Genomic DNA, 15,714 nt, shown 5'->3' with positions numbered 1-15,714 from the left:
GGATGAGAAGAAGAGAGCCTTATCTGGTCATTCTTGATGTCTTACCTGGAAGTGTCTCTTAGTATTACAAAAAAAAAAAAAAAGTTTTACACTAATTGTTTTTTGCAAAACTTATTTTGGCCAAGGAGGTGTCTCCACTGCCAAAGAGCTGCAGTTCAGTGACTGTTAGATCTGCAACACAGAAAGCACAGAAAACAATCTTTCTCTTAGAAGCCGAAGTTTCAAACAATCTGTGAAATTACTGCTATTTCCTGAACTTCTCGTAAAGTGTCAGTGATTATGCTGGGTCGAAAATGTTACTATCACCCCACGTTAGCCATTAAAGGCTGCAAAATTCTTCTGGAATTCAGCACTTAGGAATGGTTATAATGCTTCTTTGTGACAAAGGACTTTTTTTCTCAAGTGTGAAGGTTTTGTGGTTTGTTTTTATTTTTTATTGAGCCTGGCTCGTGACCGTCAAAAAAAGATTATATGCATATATAAAAGCCCTCCATTTCTGACTAAACTGTGTCAATGTGACCAGAAATCCTTAGTGTGACCATTTGAATACTGTCTTTTTTTTAGGCAGAGGATTTCTGCTCAGGGCACGTGGAGGAGAGATAAAAGGAAAACAGTGAAACTTGTGCTGCTCCTAGCACTCTTCTAGATTGAGGAATTGCTGGAATAACTTCAGTTACATGGAAAGTTTGTTATTGTGGCAAAGCAAACATGGTACAAAACTAATTTTTTAGGGGATTCTGGGAGCATTGATAACAAACCCAATGATACAAGTCTTCTAGCCTTTATGCAAGTTCTTTAAGGTTGCTTCAGAGAAACGGTTGCACTTGTCTTAAAACAAAACCAAAACATTATACTTGCCATAACTGGGGCTGCAAAAGAAGGTGTTCTGACAACATTAGATGACTGCCTGGGAGAAATGAGAGTGGAGTCTAAGTGCCACTGCAAGGGTATTGTTCTTTTGGATCAGCTGCTTCTTTGGCTCTGAAGACGCAGGCAGTTTATAGCTGCGTAGTCAAGGCACCACTTAGCATCAAAAAGTAGCAAATGTCATTTGGTTTCATTGACATTTTAGCTCTGCTTTTGTTTGGATCACAGCCCTGTATTGCTGTCAGTGATGTGCAGAAAATTACACGGGGATGATAAAAACTTTCAAAAGAGTGAGGTAAACAGCAGATTTCCAGTAATAATAGATTTGAGAAATAGCTTTGGAAAAAATATTAAGGCAACATTTTCTAGCACAAAGCAGCTAATGCCCAAGTATAGTATTTAGTATACGTTTATCACTGGTGTTCAGCTTTGACACTTGAGGATTCATATTTCTTCAGTTTCTTTCTCCATTTAAAATGGAGATTTACGAATTCTGAATTATATTATAAATATATAAATTCTGAATTATTTCCACATTAATTTGAGGATTACTATGTGTACAAAAGCTGTGAGTGTTGAGGCTTTCTAGAAGAACTAGCTAGGTCTGCTTAGACCTGAATGGAGTATTACAGGATAGATTGGAGGCGTTGCAGGTAATGTGGCAGCTTCAGTTTGTTCTAAACTAGAGCTTGTGTTTCTAAGTGCTGAAAGGCAGTTTCAAAATGTGTGGTAATAAGAGGCTTGTAAGCAGGTGAGAGTTTGCTCTGCCAGCAGTAAAGAAATTTAATGTAACTTAGTGGAGAAAAAAGAAATCTCTAAGTAGACAACTGATCCCTTTAGGCCCTAAGGTTAAACCTTGTGTTAAAGTAAAGCAGTAGGCTCTAAAATACAAGCCCAGATACTAAAAACTGTGTACCAAACCACCTTATTGAAACCATGGTGTGATTTGGACTGGCTATTTGGAGGTCTTACGTAAAAAGCTGTCGATTCTCATCCTCCAGATGACCTCCTGGAGCTCCAAGAGTGATCAGTCTCTTTCTATTGAGGTGATTGTTCACATCCGTTTTACCAGGTGTTGCTTTCTCAAGAGGCAGTCACTCCAGTTTCTGAAACAAACAGGACCTGTCTTGTCTCGTCTCAGTCCCACCTTCTGTGAGGTGCTAGATTCTCTTGAGAGGGTGCCAAAAGAGTGTCATTTGTTGGCAACGTGTTGCCCTTAATCCTCCCACAGTTGTGGCTGTAAGATGCCTATTTCTCATTCTGATGTACATTGAAGCTATATTAGTTTTGGAGCCTAAATTACTATTTTTTCTTTGGTTCATGTCTTCAGAAATAATGGTTTCATCATTTTGTTGTCCATTTAAATTGCCCAGGAAATCATCTCCCTTTGCCTTTCCCTCTGCTTTTAAAAGAGATGTCATCTCTTCTTGGCCTCACGCAAGGAGACTGCTATGAGAGATCAGTCTTGGGTTCCTGGGTCCTTGAGAAAGTGATGCTTGAATGAACCAAAGGATGGAATCCCTGAAGCTCTTGGAGCAACTGTGGCAGCTGCTTCCTTGCTGAACCAGTGCCCAAAGCAGCACCACTGTTATCAGCCTTCTCCTTGAGACTGATTCCAAGTGGATTTGTGAAGGGAATCCTTCCAGAGCTCAGAAGGAAACAGTGCTATCAGGCCACTGATAAGGAACAGGCTTAGCTGGTTCTTTGCAAATTCCCAAGCCCCTGTCTTACTCTAGGAAGTAATTCCTTTGTGCCACTACTTGTAGTTTTGACAGTCTTGCTCTGGAGACTGCCTTGCCAAGTATCACTGTGGTTTCCCTTGCTGGTTGGCAGAGGAGAAAAGCATAATGTGACCTTTGGCTGTAAGGGCATATGTTTTGCCCCAGGTTGCTGTTACAGGGTGGGGGGAAACCTGAGGAGCTGAGCCTGCATGCAGGGCTCTTTGTGGATGATGAGCTAACTGTGTTTGTTCCACCTCCCCTCCAGAACTGTCAAGTAACCCATCTCTGGCTTCGATCCTCATCCCTGCTCATGCCCGGAACCAAGCAGCTGCTTCAACCCCTACAAACGCTACAGCAGCCTCAGGTGAGAATGCTCAACTGCCTGCCTCCCTCTCCACCCGTGCTCCCCCTGCCCAGGCACCTTCCCTCTGCTGAGGCCGATGAGCTGCCTCAGCCCTAAGGGTGAACAGGGAGGAGGGATTTGCTCCAGCTGTCACCTGAAACTCAGGCTTGGTAGGTGGTCATTTGGGTGCTAGCTGTGGTCACCTACCCAAATCCTAACCAAGAGCGCTTAAACTTCGTGTTCAAATGTTTAGTTTGTTTGTCCTTCTCGCTCAGACTTCCACTATTGAAAAATCATTCTCTCACGTGTGTTTTCGCAAACCTTGTGGATTGGTCTGCACCTAATTTCAGACCTCTCAGCTAGTCTGAAATTAGTACTGACCTGGAGCATGACCCTGTAATGCTTAGAAGAGCAAAAATGGCTAGCTCAGAACACGTGGCATCCATAGAGCTTGGATGGAGAGGGTTTTTTCCCCAAAGGCATTAGCACTTAAAAGTCTGATTAGGGAGTTCAGTCAGCATGCTCACTGCCTCATCTAAGGAGTTGTAGTTGCTTGTTACTGAGTTTGCTTGTGTCATCTTCAAGTACAAGGCAGATGCTTTTGAGCTTTGGCCAGCACTGAGTGAATTTCTTTTTTGCCTCTCACTTGCTCTCAGAAACCTTTTAAAAGCTCACTATTGGCCTGTAGCTACTCCATATTGTTTTCTGTTTTCAGTGAAAGCTGAAAAGCTGGGTCACATCAGTTAGGAAACTCCCAAAGAAAATCCCAGGTGCTGCAGGATGTGGCAGAGGTGATTCAGTACCTGGCACTCTTCCTCTGAGTCAGCCCTGAATCAGCATTCCAGCCGGCTGTCTCAGAGCTTGGGCAACCAAAGGCAGGCTGCAAAATGGGTGTGCTTCCACATGTATCCTGTCTGCACATCAGTCCTAGTTGACAAGGGCTGTGACCCCCTTTTGAGGTGCAGGGCCTTTACAAAGTGGAAGATAGCAGATAAGGAGAAGCTCTAATTAGAAAGATACTCTTGAAACACACAGGAAAGCATTTGCAGGTTGATGTGCTGGACAGTTACCTGATATCTGATGCATTTGGTCCAACCAATGCTGTGTAGAAAGCACTTTCAATACTCTAGGACAGACACGTGCACCCAGGTTTGAAAGATGAGGCTTCTCTCTGAAAATGTATTAGCAGTAGATACAGATGCAGCCTGTACAATTTATGTGCTCTGAATTTAGGAGAAAGCAAATATGCTATTTTCAAATTTAGTATGTTTGTTTCATACACTTGGCAGTATTTTGCAAACAGTCATGTTCTCTGTTTCCCTTTTATGTGCATCTGTTGCTCAGCAATGAGTGAGGAAGAAAAAAGCTGATAAAGTAGTAAAAGTGATTGAAATACTACAAAATACAAACATGGAAAATTATTTTAAGCCCTTCTGTAAAAACACAGTTTCACTTAATGTCCTTTTCATGCCTTTAAGGAGTTTTCTTTGTACAAGTATTGAGGAATTAATGGGGTTAAGAAGTCTGTTTTCACCCAGCACTTTCCAAGAGTTCATGTGAGGGAAAAATGCTTTAGGCAGAGTCCTAAGTGTAACCTAAATGTGAAGTGTACAAAAAAAAAAAAAATAATCCAAAACCAGCCCCACCTTGTTCGTTTCAACAGTTTTTAACCTCCTGTTTGCAAGCACTGCACTGAGTTGGGATAGGAGCCCTTATTCGTAGTTCAAAACCCAAAAAATATCCTTACAGCTTTAAAAGAAATGGTGACATTAAATTCAAGATTGGGCAACATGCACCTTTGGTTGCTACAGCACAGCTGCTTGGTAATTTCTTAGTCACATGGGATTCTCACAGCAGACGGTAGGAATTTCATCAGAGTTGTGATTTTTAGGATTAGGTCCTGTGTGAGGTTAAGTTGATCTGTTGTGCTTTGCATGCTGATGCTACGATTAGCAAGAGACTGTTGTAGAAGGGATCCCTTATTTCCCTGCACGTCCCAGAGCAAGAAATCTTAGTTCAGTAACTGCTAAAGCAGCATGGGAGCAACTTGCCCACCTAACCCAGGGCATCCAAATAGACAGGAGGCTTTTCTGCAAGATAGTTGCTCATGTGAGGAAGCAGTACAAGTCCAGAATCTACTTTTCTGAGTGGTGATGATGCTACATAATGTACCTCTCATGGCAATTGAAAGGGTAAAGCAGGTTATGGTGTGTAACTCTTGTCTGCCTCTGGCAAGCAGAACTGATACTGAGGTTCAAGTGTCTGCTGTTATGTCTAGTGTAGCTGTCTGCTCTGTAAGCTCAGGGCATAGGTGCATGTACATGGAAATGCAGTGTACTGGTTCATTGCTCTCCTGTTGGTAACGCAGCCATGTCAAAACTTCAGCTCATAAAGTGTAAAGCTCTGCTTTTTATCATGCACCCTTTTTTCTTTTGTAAGCAAGGCAGCATCGTAATCAGAAAATAATTTGAAAAATGAGATCTGTTTGTCCCAGGTCTAGCAAAGTAGTGTTTGTCGGGAGGCTAAGCAGTGGCGTGGTGTTAAGAGATGGAAAGATTGGCTTTTCAGCATGCCAGGTTTCATCAAGCCAGCAATACTAGCCCTTTTGCTAACCAGCATGGCACACATCTGCATTTTAAAAAGTTATCCAAAACAAGTAATTTTTGTTAACAGATAGATTCACAGATTTCAACAGGCCAATGCACCAGTAATCCTGAGATCATGATCTTAGATGCAGGGGAATTGTAGGTAATTTTTGTGCATTAAAAACAACATATTTGTTGTAAATTTCCTCTTCTCTGGATGCATAAAGCTGGACTCGCTGTACTAATGGAGCCTGGCTTTGCAGCAGAAGCATGAAGTATTAGTAAATTCACCTAAAAGTGTGTGGGAAATTCTCTGTGACGTTAGTGGCATGTCTAAAGCAAAGTGGAGCAAAAGGAAGGTGGGACTTATTTGTCCCGACTGGAAATGCTGTGCTAGCTTTCTTTGAATTATACTGGCCACTGATTTTGAAACGCCAGTGCAACTTTATTTGGGTGGATGCTAGCTTGATACAGCTGGAGGAGGATGGTTTCAAAGCCACACAGCCACAGCATGTGAGAGGGGGGCGTACACACCATGCCAAATGCATATCTGCATGTGTGACCACATGTTTTTCTTCCTGGATCAGCCAGCAGCAGTAGATACCTCTCTGTTAGCATGAAGATGGGAAGAGCATAATTGCCATCTGCAGGGGGGCTGTGCCAGCAGGGATGCTGGGGTCATGGTCTTAGGCACCCTGCTGTGTTGATCCCATGTAATCCCAAGTGCAACGGTCTGCCTGAGCTTTCAGCAGCAAAACAGATTAGAGCTGGTGTTACCTGCCGATGTGTGGCAGTTGAAAAAGACCACGGTGCTCCATAAAATTACATTTAGAGCATTCATGGTATTCCTATTGAAGGCATTTTGGAAGACTTTAATTCTGTAGCCAGGAGGTGCAAGCCATTTGCTCAGGTTTCTGCAAGCTCAACTTTAAGATGAATCCATGAAACTTGCAGGAGTAAAACTTGCAGGTTTCAGAGGTGTCACATGGATAGTTCAGGGCAAAACATCTGCCCTCACCTTAAGCCATAGTCTGCTGTAATCATCTGTCCTGTACCAGAAAACTGTGTCAGCTCCTACCTTTGGTCCCCAGTAGGGTATCCACGGTGGCATGGGCAGCAAATGTTTTAGCAGCATTGTTGACAGCCTACAATGTCTTCTCTTATGCCCAAGTACCAATTTATCATGGTGAGGAGAAGTAAGCAAATGTCCAGATGCTCTCACACCTCAGTTGTGTTCTTTTTTCTGGCGCTTCAGCAAAGAGACGCTGGAATAGGCTCCTCTCTGTTCCCAAATGTCCTATCGATCCAGAGTGAAAGAACTAGCTGGAATGTGAAAATACTGCATTTTCTTGAAGGTTTGGAGCCAGTACAGCCTTGAGCAAGATATGTGCTCTACCTCAGCCTGAGTGGACTTACATAATTGTGAAAAGCCCCACTTAAATGGTCTTGGGCTGAGACACCTGGTTTATTTCCTTTTTAACATGTGGCACATACAATTCTCAGGAACTCCCCCATGAGAGTGATGGTAGAAAAGGAGCATATGTTACATATGTTACATGAAGTAGCTCTATAATCCTCTTTTTTTTTTTTTTAGCTCTGCTCGGTAACAATATAATTATAAAGATTTCAGCCTCTGCTGTCTTCATGAATAGGAGATCAAAAGGCATGTTTCATTTCAGCAAATGAAATGCAAGCGCTTTTTGTACACATACAAAGAAATCTGCCAACAGCACAGACTCCAGCTGGACTCCTTGCATCAGGCATGGCAGATGTTGCATTAACTGGAGTTTATCCACACCTGAAAATGAATCTAGAACAGGCAGAGTTTAAAGTGTGGAAACTATTAGTTGTCTGGCTGGGTTACTTTTGATTTCCTTAGTCATCATTGATCTGCATGCATGTGGGATTTGGGAATTGCTCCTTCAGGGTAATTCCCCATGTAGGAGGGCATCTCTTATGTGCAAGGCTAGTTTTCCAAATAACATTGGTACTGTTGTCATACTGCCTTGGTGCTTTAGCTGCATGAGCTTTCTTTCATCATGACGGTCATTCCTTTGGGAGGGAGGGGTTGCAGTTAATTTGGAGTGGGGGCAAACAGAATGGAAAACTCCCAGGGCAGTCATCTGGCATCCTCTTCCCACATGAGGATTTCCCTTTCTTCCCACCCACTCCTCACAGCATTTCCTTTTCAAATAGGTGTCATCCTCTCTTCCCACTTACCCCTTGTATTCCTGGATGCTGTTGTGTGTTTGATTTCCCTTTTTTTCTTGCCAGTATGTTGCTTAATTTGTTACTCACCCAGTGCTGCCCATCTCTAGACTCTCATTCATTGCATTGCATTTGCTTATGGCTGTGCTTCCAACTGTGGCCGGGTCACCATGGCAGGAGAGGAAAGAGGTTTTGTTAACAGGTGACAAGTACTGTCCAGCCTCATGGTCCTGCCAGCTCTTCTCTGCTGAAGAAGTATCACTGCACCCCCACTGCCTACCAGTTGTATTTTTTCATGTCTATTATTTATGCTAGTCGTACTGTCTTTCAATCTGAGGTCATTAAATCTTTCTTTGTATGAGCTCTTTTCCCTGTGTCCTTTCAGATGCATTGTTTGCCCAGTCTGCCCTCTTCTGTACTGAGATAATAAGTCTTTTTTTTCTTCTCATGTTGCAGTATTGATAGCTTAACAGCTAACCTTACTGAAATTAAGTGGGAGAAATGCACAATGGTCTCTTGTAGACAACCTCACTTAATACTTTTTTCCCCATCCTGTATTTATTATGTTGAGTGTTCGATGTGTTTAACCATTCATCCGCTTTCCTTTTTGTGACTCTGCTGATGAGATACCATGTGGGATGGTTCCACGTGAAGTTGGTGTGCTGGGTTTTTTCCCTACCAACTCTTCTAATACTAATAACAGGGTTTTTTTAGAGAAAACACCTGATAAATGTTGCCTGTGGAAACAAAGTAACAATTAATTTCCTTCTGGTATTTCTGTGTTTCCTGGGATGGGATTTGACATGTGCCTGTGATCCTGTGACTTGTCTCTCTGCGGAGCACTGTCCTTCCTAGAGAAGAGGTGTTGGAGACCATTTACTGCCAAGACTCTATCCTATTACAGTGTTGTGTGCTTGTGTAAACTTCACAACTGGCTTCAGGCCTTGATGTTAATCTGCTTCAGCAGTTCAGAGGTGGAAGACCTGACTTGGGTTGAGCAACACAGAATAAAACAGTAGACTTGGAAGATGTTTTCTGAGACGAGTGCCTGAATTACACATCAACACTCAAGCTGTTTCTGCCAGAGAAGCAGACTCGTTGCTCTCATTGTCTGCTCTCATTCACAAAATGAACAGATGCCTTTGTTACAAAAAGGCCTTCAGCACCAACGTGAAACTCCATAGCGGCCGTGGATAGCTCAGCTTTAGCTAAGCTTTGGTGGTGTGCACGTGCCTTGTCTTGCAATTAAGAGTTACTGGGATGTAACGTGGGCGACTTACCACTTTGCAGGCAATGTTACATTCTGCAAAACCTTAGAGCCCAGCTGGATGTTTGCCTGCTGGCCTGCAACCCTCAGCCCTTGAGGCTGGCTTGGTCCTGCTTAAAGTCCTTCCCTCTCCCCAGACCAAAGTGTTCCAGTGGCACCCCCTGACGTCAGGAGACCATCCTAACCAGACGGTCTCCTGGTGGTAGTTGTAGGTTTCTCTGTGTGGAGAATGTAAGAGCTGTTGTTCCACATGTGTCTGCATTTTGGAGGTAATACTGGTTGTTTTTTCTCTCTTCCCTTCCTCTTGCCTTCGTTTGCAGATGTTAACGCAGGAGGAGAACGAGTTCAGACCAATAGTGTAGCTACAGCATCAGCCTCCAACTCCACCTGAACCGGTACCAAGCAGCCAGCTGCACAGGAAAAATCACCAGTAATTTGAGTCTTGCTCAGCAACACTGGTCACATTTGGAAAGAAAATTAAAAAGAGGAAAAAAAAAAAAAAGCAACCAACCAACCTGTTCATTTTAGTGTTCAATTTTTTATTATTATTATTGTTGTTCTTATTTAACCTTGTAAAATAGCTATAAATACAAACCAGTTTCATTGTATTCTCACTCTGCAGGGTGTCCGGGGCAGGGGACTAGGTGGGGGGAGGAGGGAAAGCGGAGCAATACAACACACCGATGTCTCTCCCCTCGACAATCTCTTCATGTTGGAAGTTTGCTGTTGTGTACTTCAGAACCAGGACTCTTGCCTCATGCCCCCTCCCACAACAGAAAGAAGGAAAAAAAAAACTAAACTTAAAAAAAAAGAAACAAAAACAACCAAACCCAAACCTCATTCTCTGCTGAAGTTCCTTTTTTTTTTTTTTTTTAACCTCTTTTTTTATTTTCTTTTTAAGTGAAGTTTTGGACTTCGATGTAGTGCACAGCTTGAATTTGGTCGGGAGCTTAGCAGGGGTCATTCAACAGAGCTCAGCGTTTCTTGTCAGTGAATCCATATCCCAGGTGGTCTGAAGAACTGCCCCAGCTCGGGATGGGGGAGCCAGCAACGTGGTAGGAAAATAGGTTGCCATGGGGTGGGGGGAGGGTTTGCCTTGTGTCGAAAGCTTGAACCGCTAGTGGAAGCCTTGCATTGTAAAAATCAGTGCTAGCAACGAAGCAACCTGCAGCTTCACTATGGGAGAAGTGTCACCCGAGTGGGTTCTATATAATATAATACACACACATGCACGAACACGAGCGGTTAGCTTTACTGAAGCAGCTCCTTGGCCCCCCCTCTCGTGGGCCAGGGCAGGTCAGCTCCCATCTTCAGCAGAGAAGAGCGGACGAACAAAATCCTCGGAGGGGTGGGGGCCCCAGTGGGGATGATAAGGGACTTTCTGGGAAGTGGCCACTGTGAAAGCTTGTTGGTTTTTTTTTTTTAATTCCTTCCCTTCCCCCCCCCCTCCCCGGCCCAGCACAGGCCCTCAATTGGAACAGGCTTCCCTTTTCCAAGGTGCGTAAAGGAAAAGGACACCAGGGTTTATAATGTGAACTGTAACAGTCTACTGGTTTATTTTGTAATATTTTTTCTAACTGCAGTTTTAACTTGCAGGAAGCCACATTCTGCAATAGTTCTGATTTTAAATCCACAGCTAGAATCTGTATTTAATTTCATCTTTTTTAACCTCTTGCTTTTTTTGATCTCTATTTATTGATGCGTGTTGCCACGTCGCCATTATGTTTTTACATTGGTAGAATATTAATAAAATACACATCCAAGTGCTTTCAACAGTAATTTGTACCTGCTGACTTGTAGGAAAGCTGGCTATATATGAGTGTGTGTGTGTATATATATTATATAAATATATACATGTATACATAGATACAATACTGCTTTTTTATTTTGTCTACGATCTTGGAAGAGTCTGACTGGCGCGTGAGGCGAATGCTTGTTCTTAGTCCATCTGTTCAGGGTCCAGGTTTCCTCCTCATGATGACGTGTGGTGTGAGCATCCAAATCTCTCTTCCTGAAGTCAAAGCAATATTCCTCGGGAAAGGGTCAGGTGAGCGGCCGGGCACAGCCGCGGCGTAGAACTTTTTGGAGACCTGATCTTGTCGTAGGCTTGTGGTTAGTTCCCACTTCCAGCCTTATCCTCCTTCAGAGAAACTGTAGTTGCCTTTGGTGCTTTTTGAGCTGCTATCCCACCTGTGGATCGATCTCTAAGGCAAGCGGTTGCTTTTCGGGAACGCGCGGTCCGGGGGTGGCCGGCGGTAACGGCTTCAGCAAGCCTGGCCACCGCGTGTGTTGCTCACGAGCTCAGTGTGCTGCTTCTTGTACCTTTTATCCTGTTGACATGGAGTTTTTTTGGAAGCTCTCGTAGCAGCCCTGTAACTGTTAAAAGCCCTGCCCCCTCTCTCTCTCCTGATGCACAGGGGGGTTCGGGAAGGCAGGAGCTATTTCAAGAGGTGAGCGACCACCTGCCGTGAAACTGATAAACCCTCATGTTAGACCCCTCAGCAATTTGCTGTCGGGCACACACTAAAAAGTAAATAAAGGCTTTAAAGCTTTTAGCTGTCGTTAAATGCTGGCTGGCTGCAAAGGAAAGGTCACCCACGTTCAGAAACAGAAGGCTTTCCAAATCCTTACATGTGACTTCATAGAAAGGGCTGAAGAGCATCTTAATGCAAGAGCTCAGCTAGTCAGTGTCCCAGAAGGTAAGTGAAGGGGCTTGGTTGACCCAGTGATCCACATAGATGCAGGAGACTCAAAAAGTAGGGCAGCAGCAGGGAATGGATCTGCTGTACAGGCAAGACTGCTGAAGCATTGGCCACAGTCGCTGTTATTTGGAGGCAGTAAATTACCCAGTCTTGAAAAAGAAACAACAGACAGACAAAGTAAGTAATAATAATTAAGAAAAATTGCTGCTTGTGCCAGGAAATGTGGCTTTTCTTCTTTTCTTCTTTTTATCTTCTTGTTGGAGACTGGTGGAGGGGAGTTAAGAGCTTTTCTGTGTGTGTCTCGTGTGTCTGTGTGTGTGTATGTGTGTTAGGCTGGGGGGAGGGTCGGGGGCACCCCTCTGATTTTATTTCTTTTTTTTCAAGGATCATGGCAAGACCACACACTCTTTTATACAAGTTAGATCCAGGTCTTTGAATAACCTTTTTTTGTAAATAAGGAAAAAAAAAAAATTAAAAAAAAACAACCACCAACAACAAAGAAACAAAGCTCCTCACCAAATTCAAGCTTGTACATTATTATTTTGGGTTGTTTTTGAGTTTTTGAGTTTTATTGTTTTGTATGTAAATATGTGGACCCAGGAACTGTTATTAATGAGCAAAAAGTTACCGTTCAGGGCAGTGATTCTGTTTAATAATCAGACAAAATGTAGACGAGCTTTTTAAAGCCATATAGTTTTAACTCTGTACAGTAGGTACCGGCCTGTATTATTGTAACAATAACTCTAGCGATGTATAGTGTATCTATATAGTTTGGAGTGCCTTCGCTTCCATGATTTTTTGAATTTTATTTCCCTTTTTTTCCCCCCTCCCCCCCCCTCCTCTTTTATTAACAATGTCTCCCACCCAAACCCTCATCTTTGCTTCCCCTGCCCCCTCCCCTTTCCTCCCCTCCCACCCTGCTTTCTAACTCTCTGAGTGCTGTAAGGTTTTGGTGATACCCTGATCAGGAGCGGAACAAAAGGAAACCGTCTCCACCGTCATCCATTTCGTTGGAGCTGTGGCTTTGTTCTGGATGTCTCCAAGTTGCCCACCCTGCCCTCTTCTCCTCCCACTCGCAGCGACCGGTTTCATTCGGACACTTGCCCTAGCAGCTCATTTAGACTTTGCTCGTCTCTCCCCTCTGATCCTGTGCCCACAAGTTGTCTGGGCAGCAGCAGCTTCCAGGAGGCTCAGCCTTTCCACTCTCCCTGCGGCTGTGCCGGGGGCAGTGGCTGGGCCTGGCGAGTGGAAAGGACCCCCAGGGAGGGAAACCCCCCGTGCCCTGCAGGGATGCTGCTCTCGGAGCCCTCTGGCCACGGTGGAAGCGGGGGCAGCGCTGTAGGAGACTGCGGTGTTTTTTTTCTGCCAGGAGAACTTTCCGTTCCCTTTCTTCTCTCTATTTTTTCCCCCCACGTCCCTCCCCAAAGTCAGTTTTGTTTTCTTGAGATAATAAGTTTAACATGACTCTTGATTTCTTGTGCCCAGCACGAAGGCCTTGTTTCTAAAACTAGTTTGCTTGTGTTTTACTACCTTGTTAGTATTCCACATAAGATTGTCTTGAATGGGAAAACACTTAACTCTTTACCAAACCAAAGGTTGCTGTTTTATTTCGAAGCATCTCGTGTTCATTCCGGTGAAGCAGAGGCTGCACTTTCTTTCTGGTGACACAAAGGTCAGTGATGCCAAGCTGGCGGCAGCAGTCCGCTCAGAGCTGCCCTTCTCTTCTTTTACTCTTTCGGGCTTGTTTTTAACCCAGTCTGGTCTTGATCTGTCCTTTTACATCAGCCCTGCCGTGGGTCTCTGAGCCGGACTTGATCGCAGCCTGTCTCCCTGACGGACACCCAGTCAAGTCGCTGGTGTTCTTTCATATGAAATGTATCTACCTTGCTAGGGAAAACAAAACAAAATGATCACATGCTCAAGAAAATTGGCTGGTAGAAGATCCCCGAACACTTTGTCCCCTTATTTTGAAGCCAAGCTTTACCTTCAATAACGGCAGGTGCCTGCGACTTGCAGCTTAAAATTTCCCCCAGTTTTCAATACTTGGAAAAGTAGAAGTCAAAGCAGCCTGTCAGACTCATCCTCCTGTACAAGGAACCTCAGCCACCGCAGAGAAAAAGGAAAAAAGCCGATGAGGAAAAAGCACAGTAGGGCATTTGGTCCAGGCTCTGCCTTTGGGAGAAGTGCCAGTGGGTGCCCCTGAGGTGGCAGCTGATTTCCATGGGGCTCTCAACCGGTTCTGGTCGTAGTTGGCTTCGTTTTGCAACACTGCAATAACAGCAAAACGACAGGAAAGGAAAACAGTACCTAAGGGGTTAGCTCGAGAAAAGTAGCTTCCTTGTGTTGGTCTTTCTCAGTTTATTTTTAATATATATATATAAAATATATTTATATATATATAATTTGCTTGCCTGTAAAATTTGCGTTCATTAATGTGTTGCTGATGGATCACTTGGGCCTGTACACACCAATTAGCGTGACCACTTCCATCTTAAAACCAGAAATCTAAAAATATATATATATATTAAGGACTGTGGGTTATATACAAACTATTGCATACACTTGTGCAATTCTGTCTTGATTTAAAGGAAAAAGCAAAACCTGTATAACGTTATTACTACTTGAATGCCTCTGTGACTGATTTTTTTTTTTTTTCATTTTAAATATAAACTTTTTTTGTGGAAAGTATGCTTAATGTTTTATTATTTCCCTCGCCCCGTTCCCCTTGTAAATACGTTTTGTTCTGTGTGACTCGGTTCGGAAATAGTTAACTGGTACTGTAATTTGCATTAAATAAAAAGTAGGTTAGCCTGGAAATGAAATTTAAAAAAAAAAAAATACCAAGTGTGTGGTCTTTATTTCAAAAACTTGCCCCTTTCTTCTCTCCTCCTCTCCCTTCTCCTCCCCATGTACCTCACCCTCACGCCTCTTTCCACTCTGCAAGAATAGGTGGACGTGAATCTTCGTCATAATAATGAAAAAAGAAAAAAAAAAAGACAAGAAATAAGCATGTTTTCTTAAATGAGCTGTGTAATTCCATGCTGTTTTTTCAAGAGATGCCGGCTTGTCTGTGATACCGTTTGATTTGATGGAGAGAGGAATCCTGGGACATCAATATTTCAAATTTAAACCAACCGATCTTCCTTTACCGTCCACCTATAGACATTAACTTAAAAGAACCTGTGTAAACTGCTGGCTGTTGAATCCTGCACTCATGGTTGTTTGGGGGTTTTTTGGGTTGTTTTTTAGGTTTTGTTTTTTTTTAAATCATCGTTTGATCCCATTAGTAATGTTATTTGGTGGTGATCTGTAAAGTTTGTCAAGACCACGTCCAGTGGACCGTTCCTCCAGCAAATCAGCACGTAGCTATCTCTGAGTTGGGTTTCCAGTACTGGATAATGTATGTATTAAACATGACATGTCTTATTAGCGCAACAGAAAAATGAAAAAAAAAAAATTAAAAAAAAAAAAGCAACAAAAACGAATAAAATCCTTTTTTTGGGCTGGCTGACCTGGCCAAATCCATTCTGTCGCTATCCTAAAGGCTAGATGCGAGGTCATGTGACTGCTGCTTCAATAAAAACAAATTTATATTGCACAGAGGCTCCTGGTGGTTTGTTCCTGGGCCGTGAGCTGTGGTTGGCCCCGTGAAGCCTCCTGCTCCAGGAGAGGTGGGGAAGGGTGTCCCAGCCATGCCCAGGACTGGCACACAGGGCACAGCCCTGTGGAGAGATGGCTGCTCAGGGACAGACCTTGGTTCAGTGGGAAGGCCACCCTTGGCCAAAGTTGGGCTGCAGGCACCAAACAGGTTGATGTGTTCAAGGACTGAGGAGGTGACGCCTGGCACTTCCCCTGAGTGAAGCCTCCCCTGCTCCCTGGGCCAGGCAGCCAGCAGCAACAGGGAGGCGGATGCCCATGATGGGTCCACATGGTAAGTGTTGCATTATAAGGTCCCTCCAAGCCCCCCTGTGCTGGCTGCTACGGGCTGGCTTCCCCAAACTGAGCTGTTCTGGGGCTGTTC

General features: G+C 43.8%; 1 protein-coding gene across 2 annotated transcripts in view; it reads left to right on the top strand.

Annotated features, from left to right (window-relative positions):
- GSK3B (glycogen synthase kinase 3 beta) overlaps positions 1–15,291 on the top strand; it is a 153,717-nt gene extending 138,426 nt beyond the window's left edge. For both annotated transcript variants that reach the window (XM_051615268.1, XM_051615257.1), the window contains 2 exons: positions 2,854–2,952; positions 9,312–15,291. In XM_051615268.1, the coding sequence (XP_051471228.1) occupies positions 2,854–2,952; positions 9,312–9,382 (170 nt within the window). In that variant the 3' untranslated portion in view covers positions 9,383–15,291. The remainder of the gene's footprint in view (positions 1–2,853; positions 2,953–9,311) is intronic.
- Positions 15,292–15,714: the final 423 nt, after the last annotated feature.

Source organism: Apus apus, chromosome 1 (genome assembly GCF_020740795.1).
Source record: "Apus apus isolate bApuApu2 chromosome 1, bApuApu2.pri.cur, whole genome shotgun sequence".
NCBI classification, from domain to species: domain Eukaryota; kingdom Metazoa; phylum Chordata; class Aves; order Apodiformes; family Apodidae; genus Apus; species Apus apus.
Note: the sequence above shows the minus strand (reverse complement) of the source record. Positions and strands in the feature narration are given on the sequence as shown.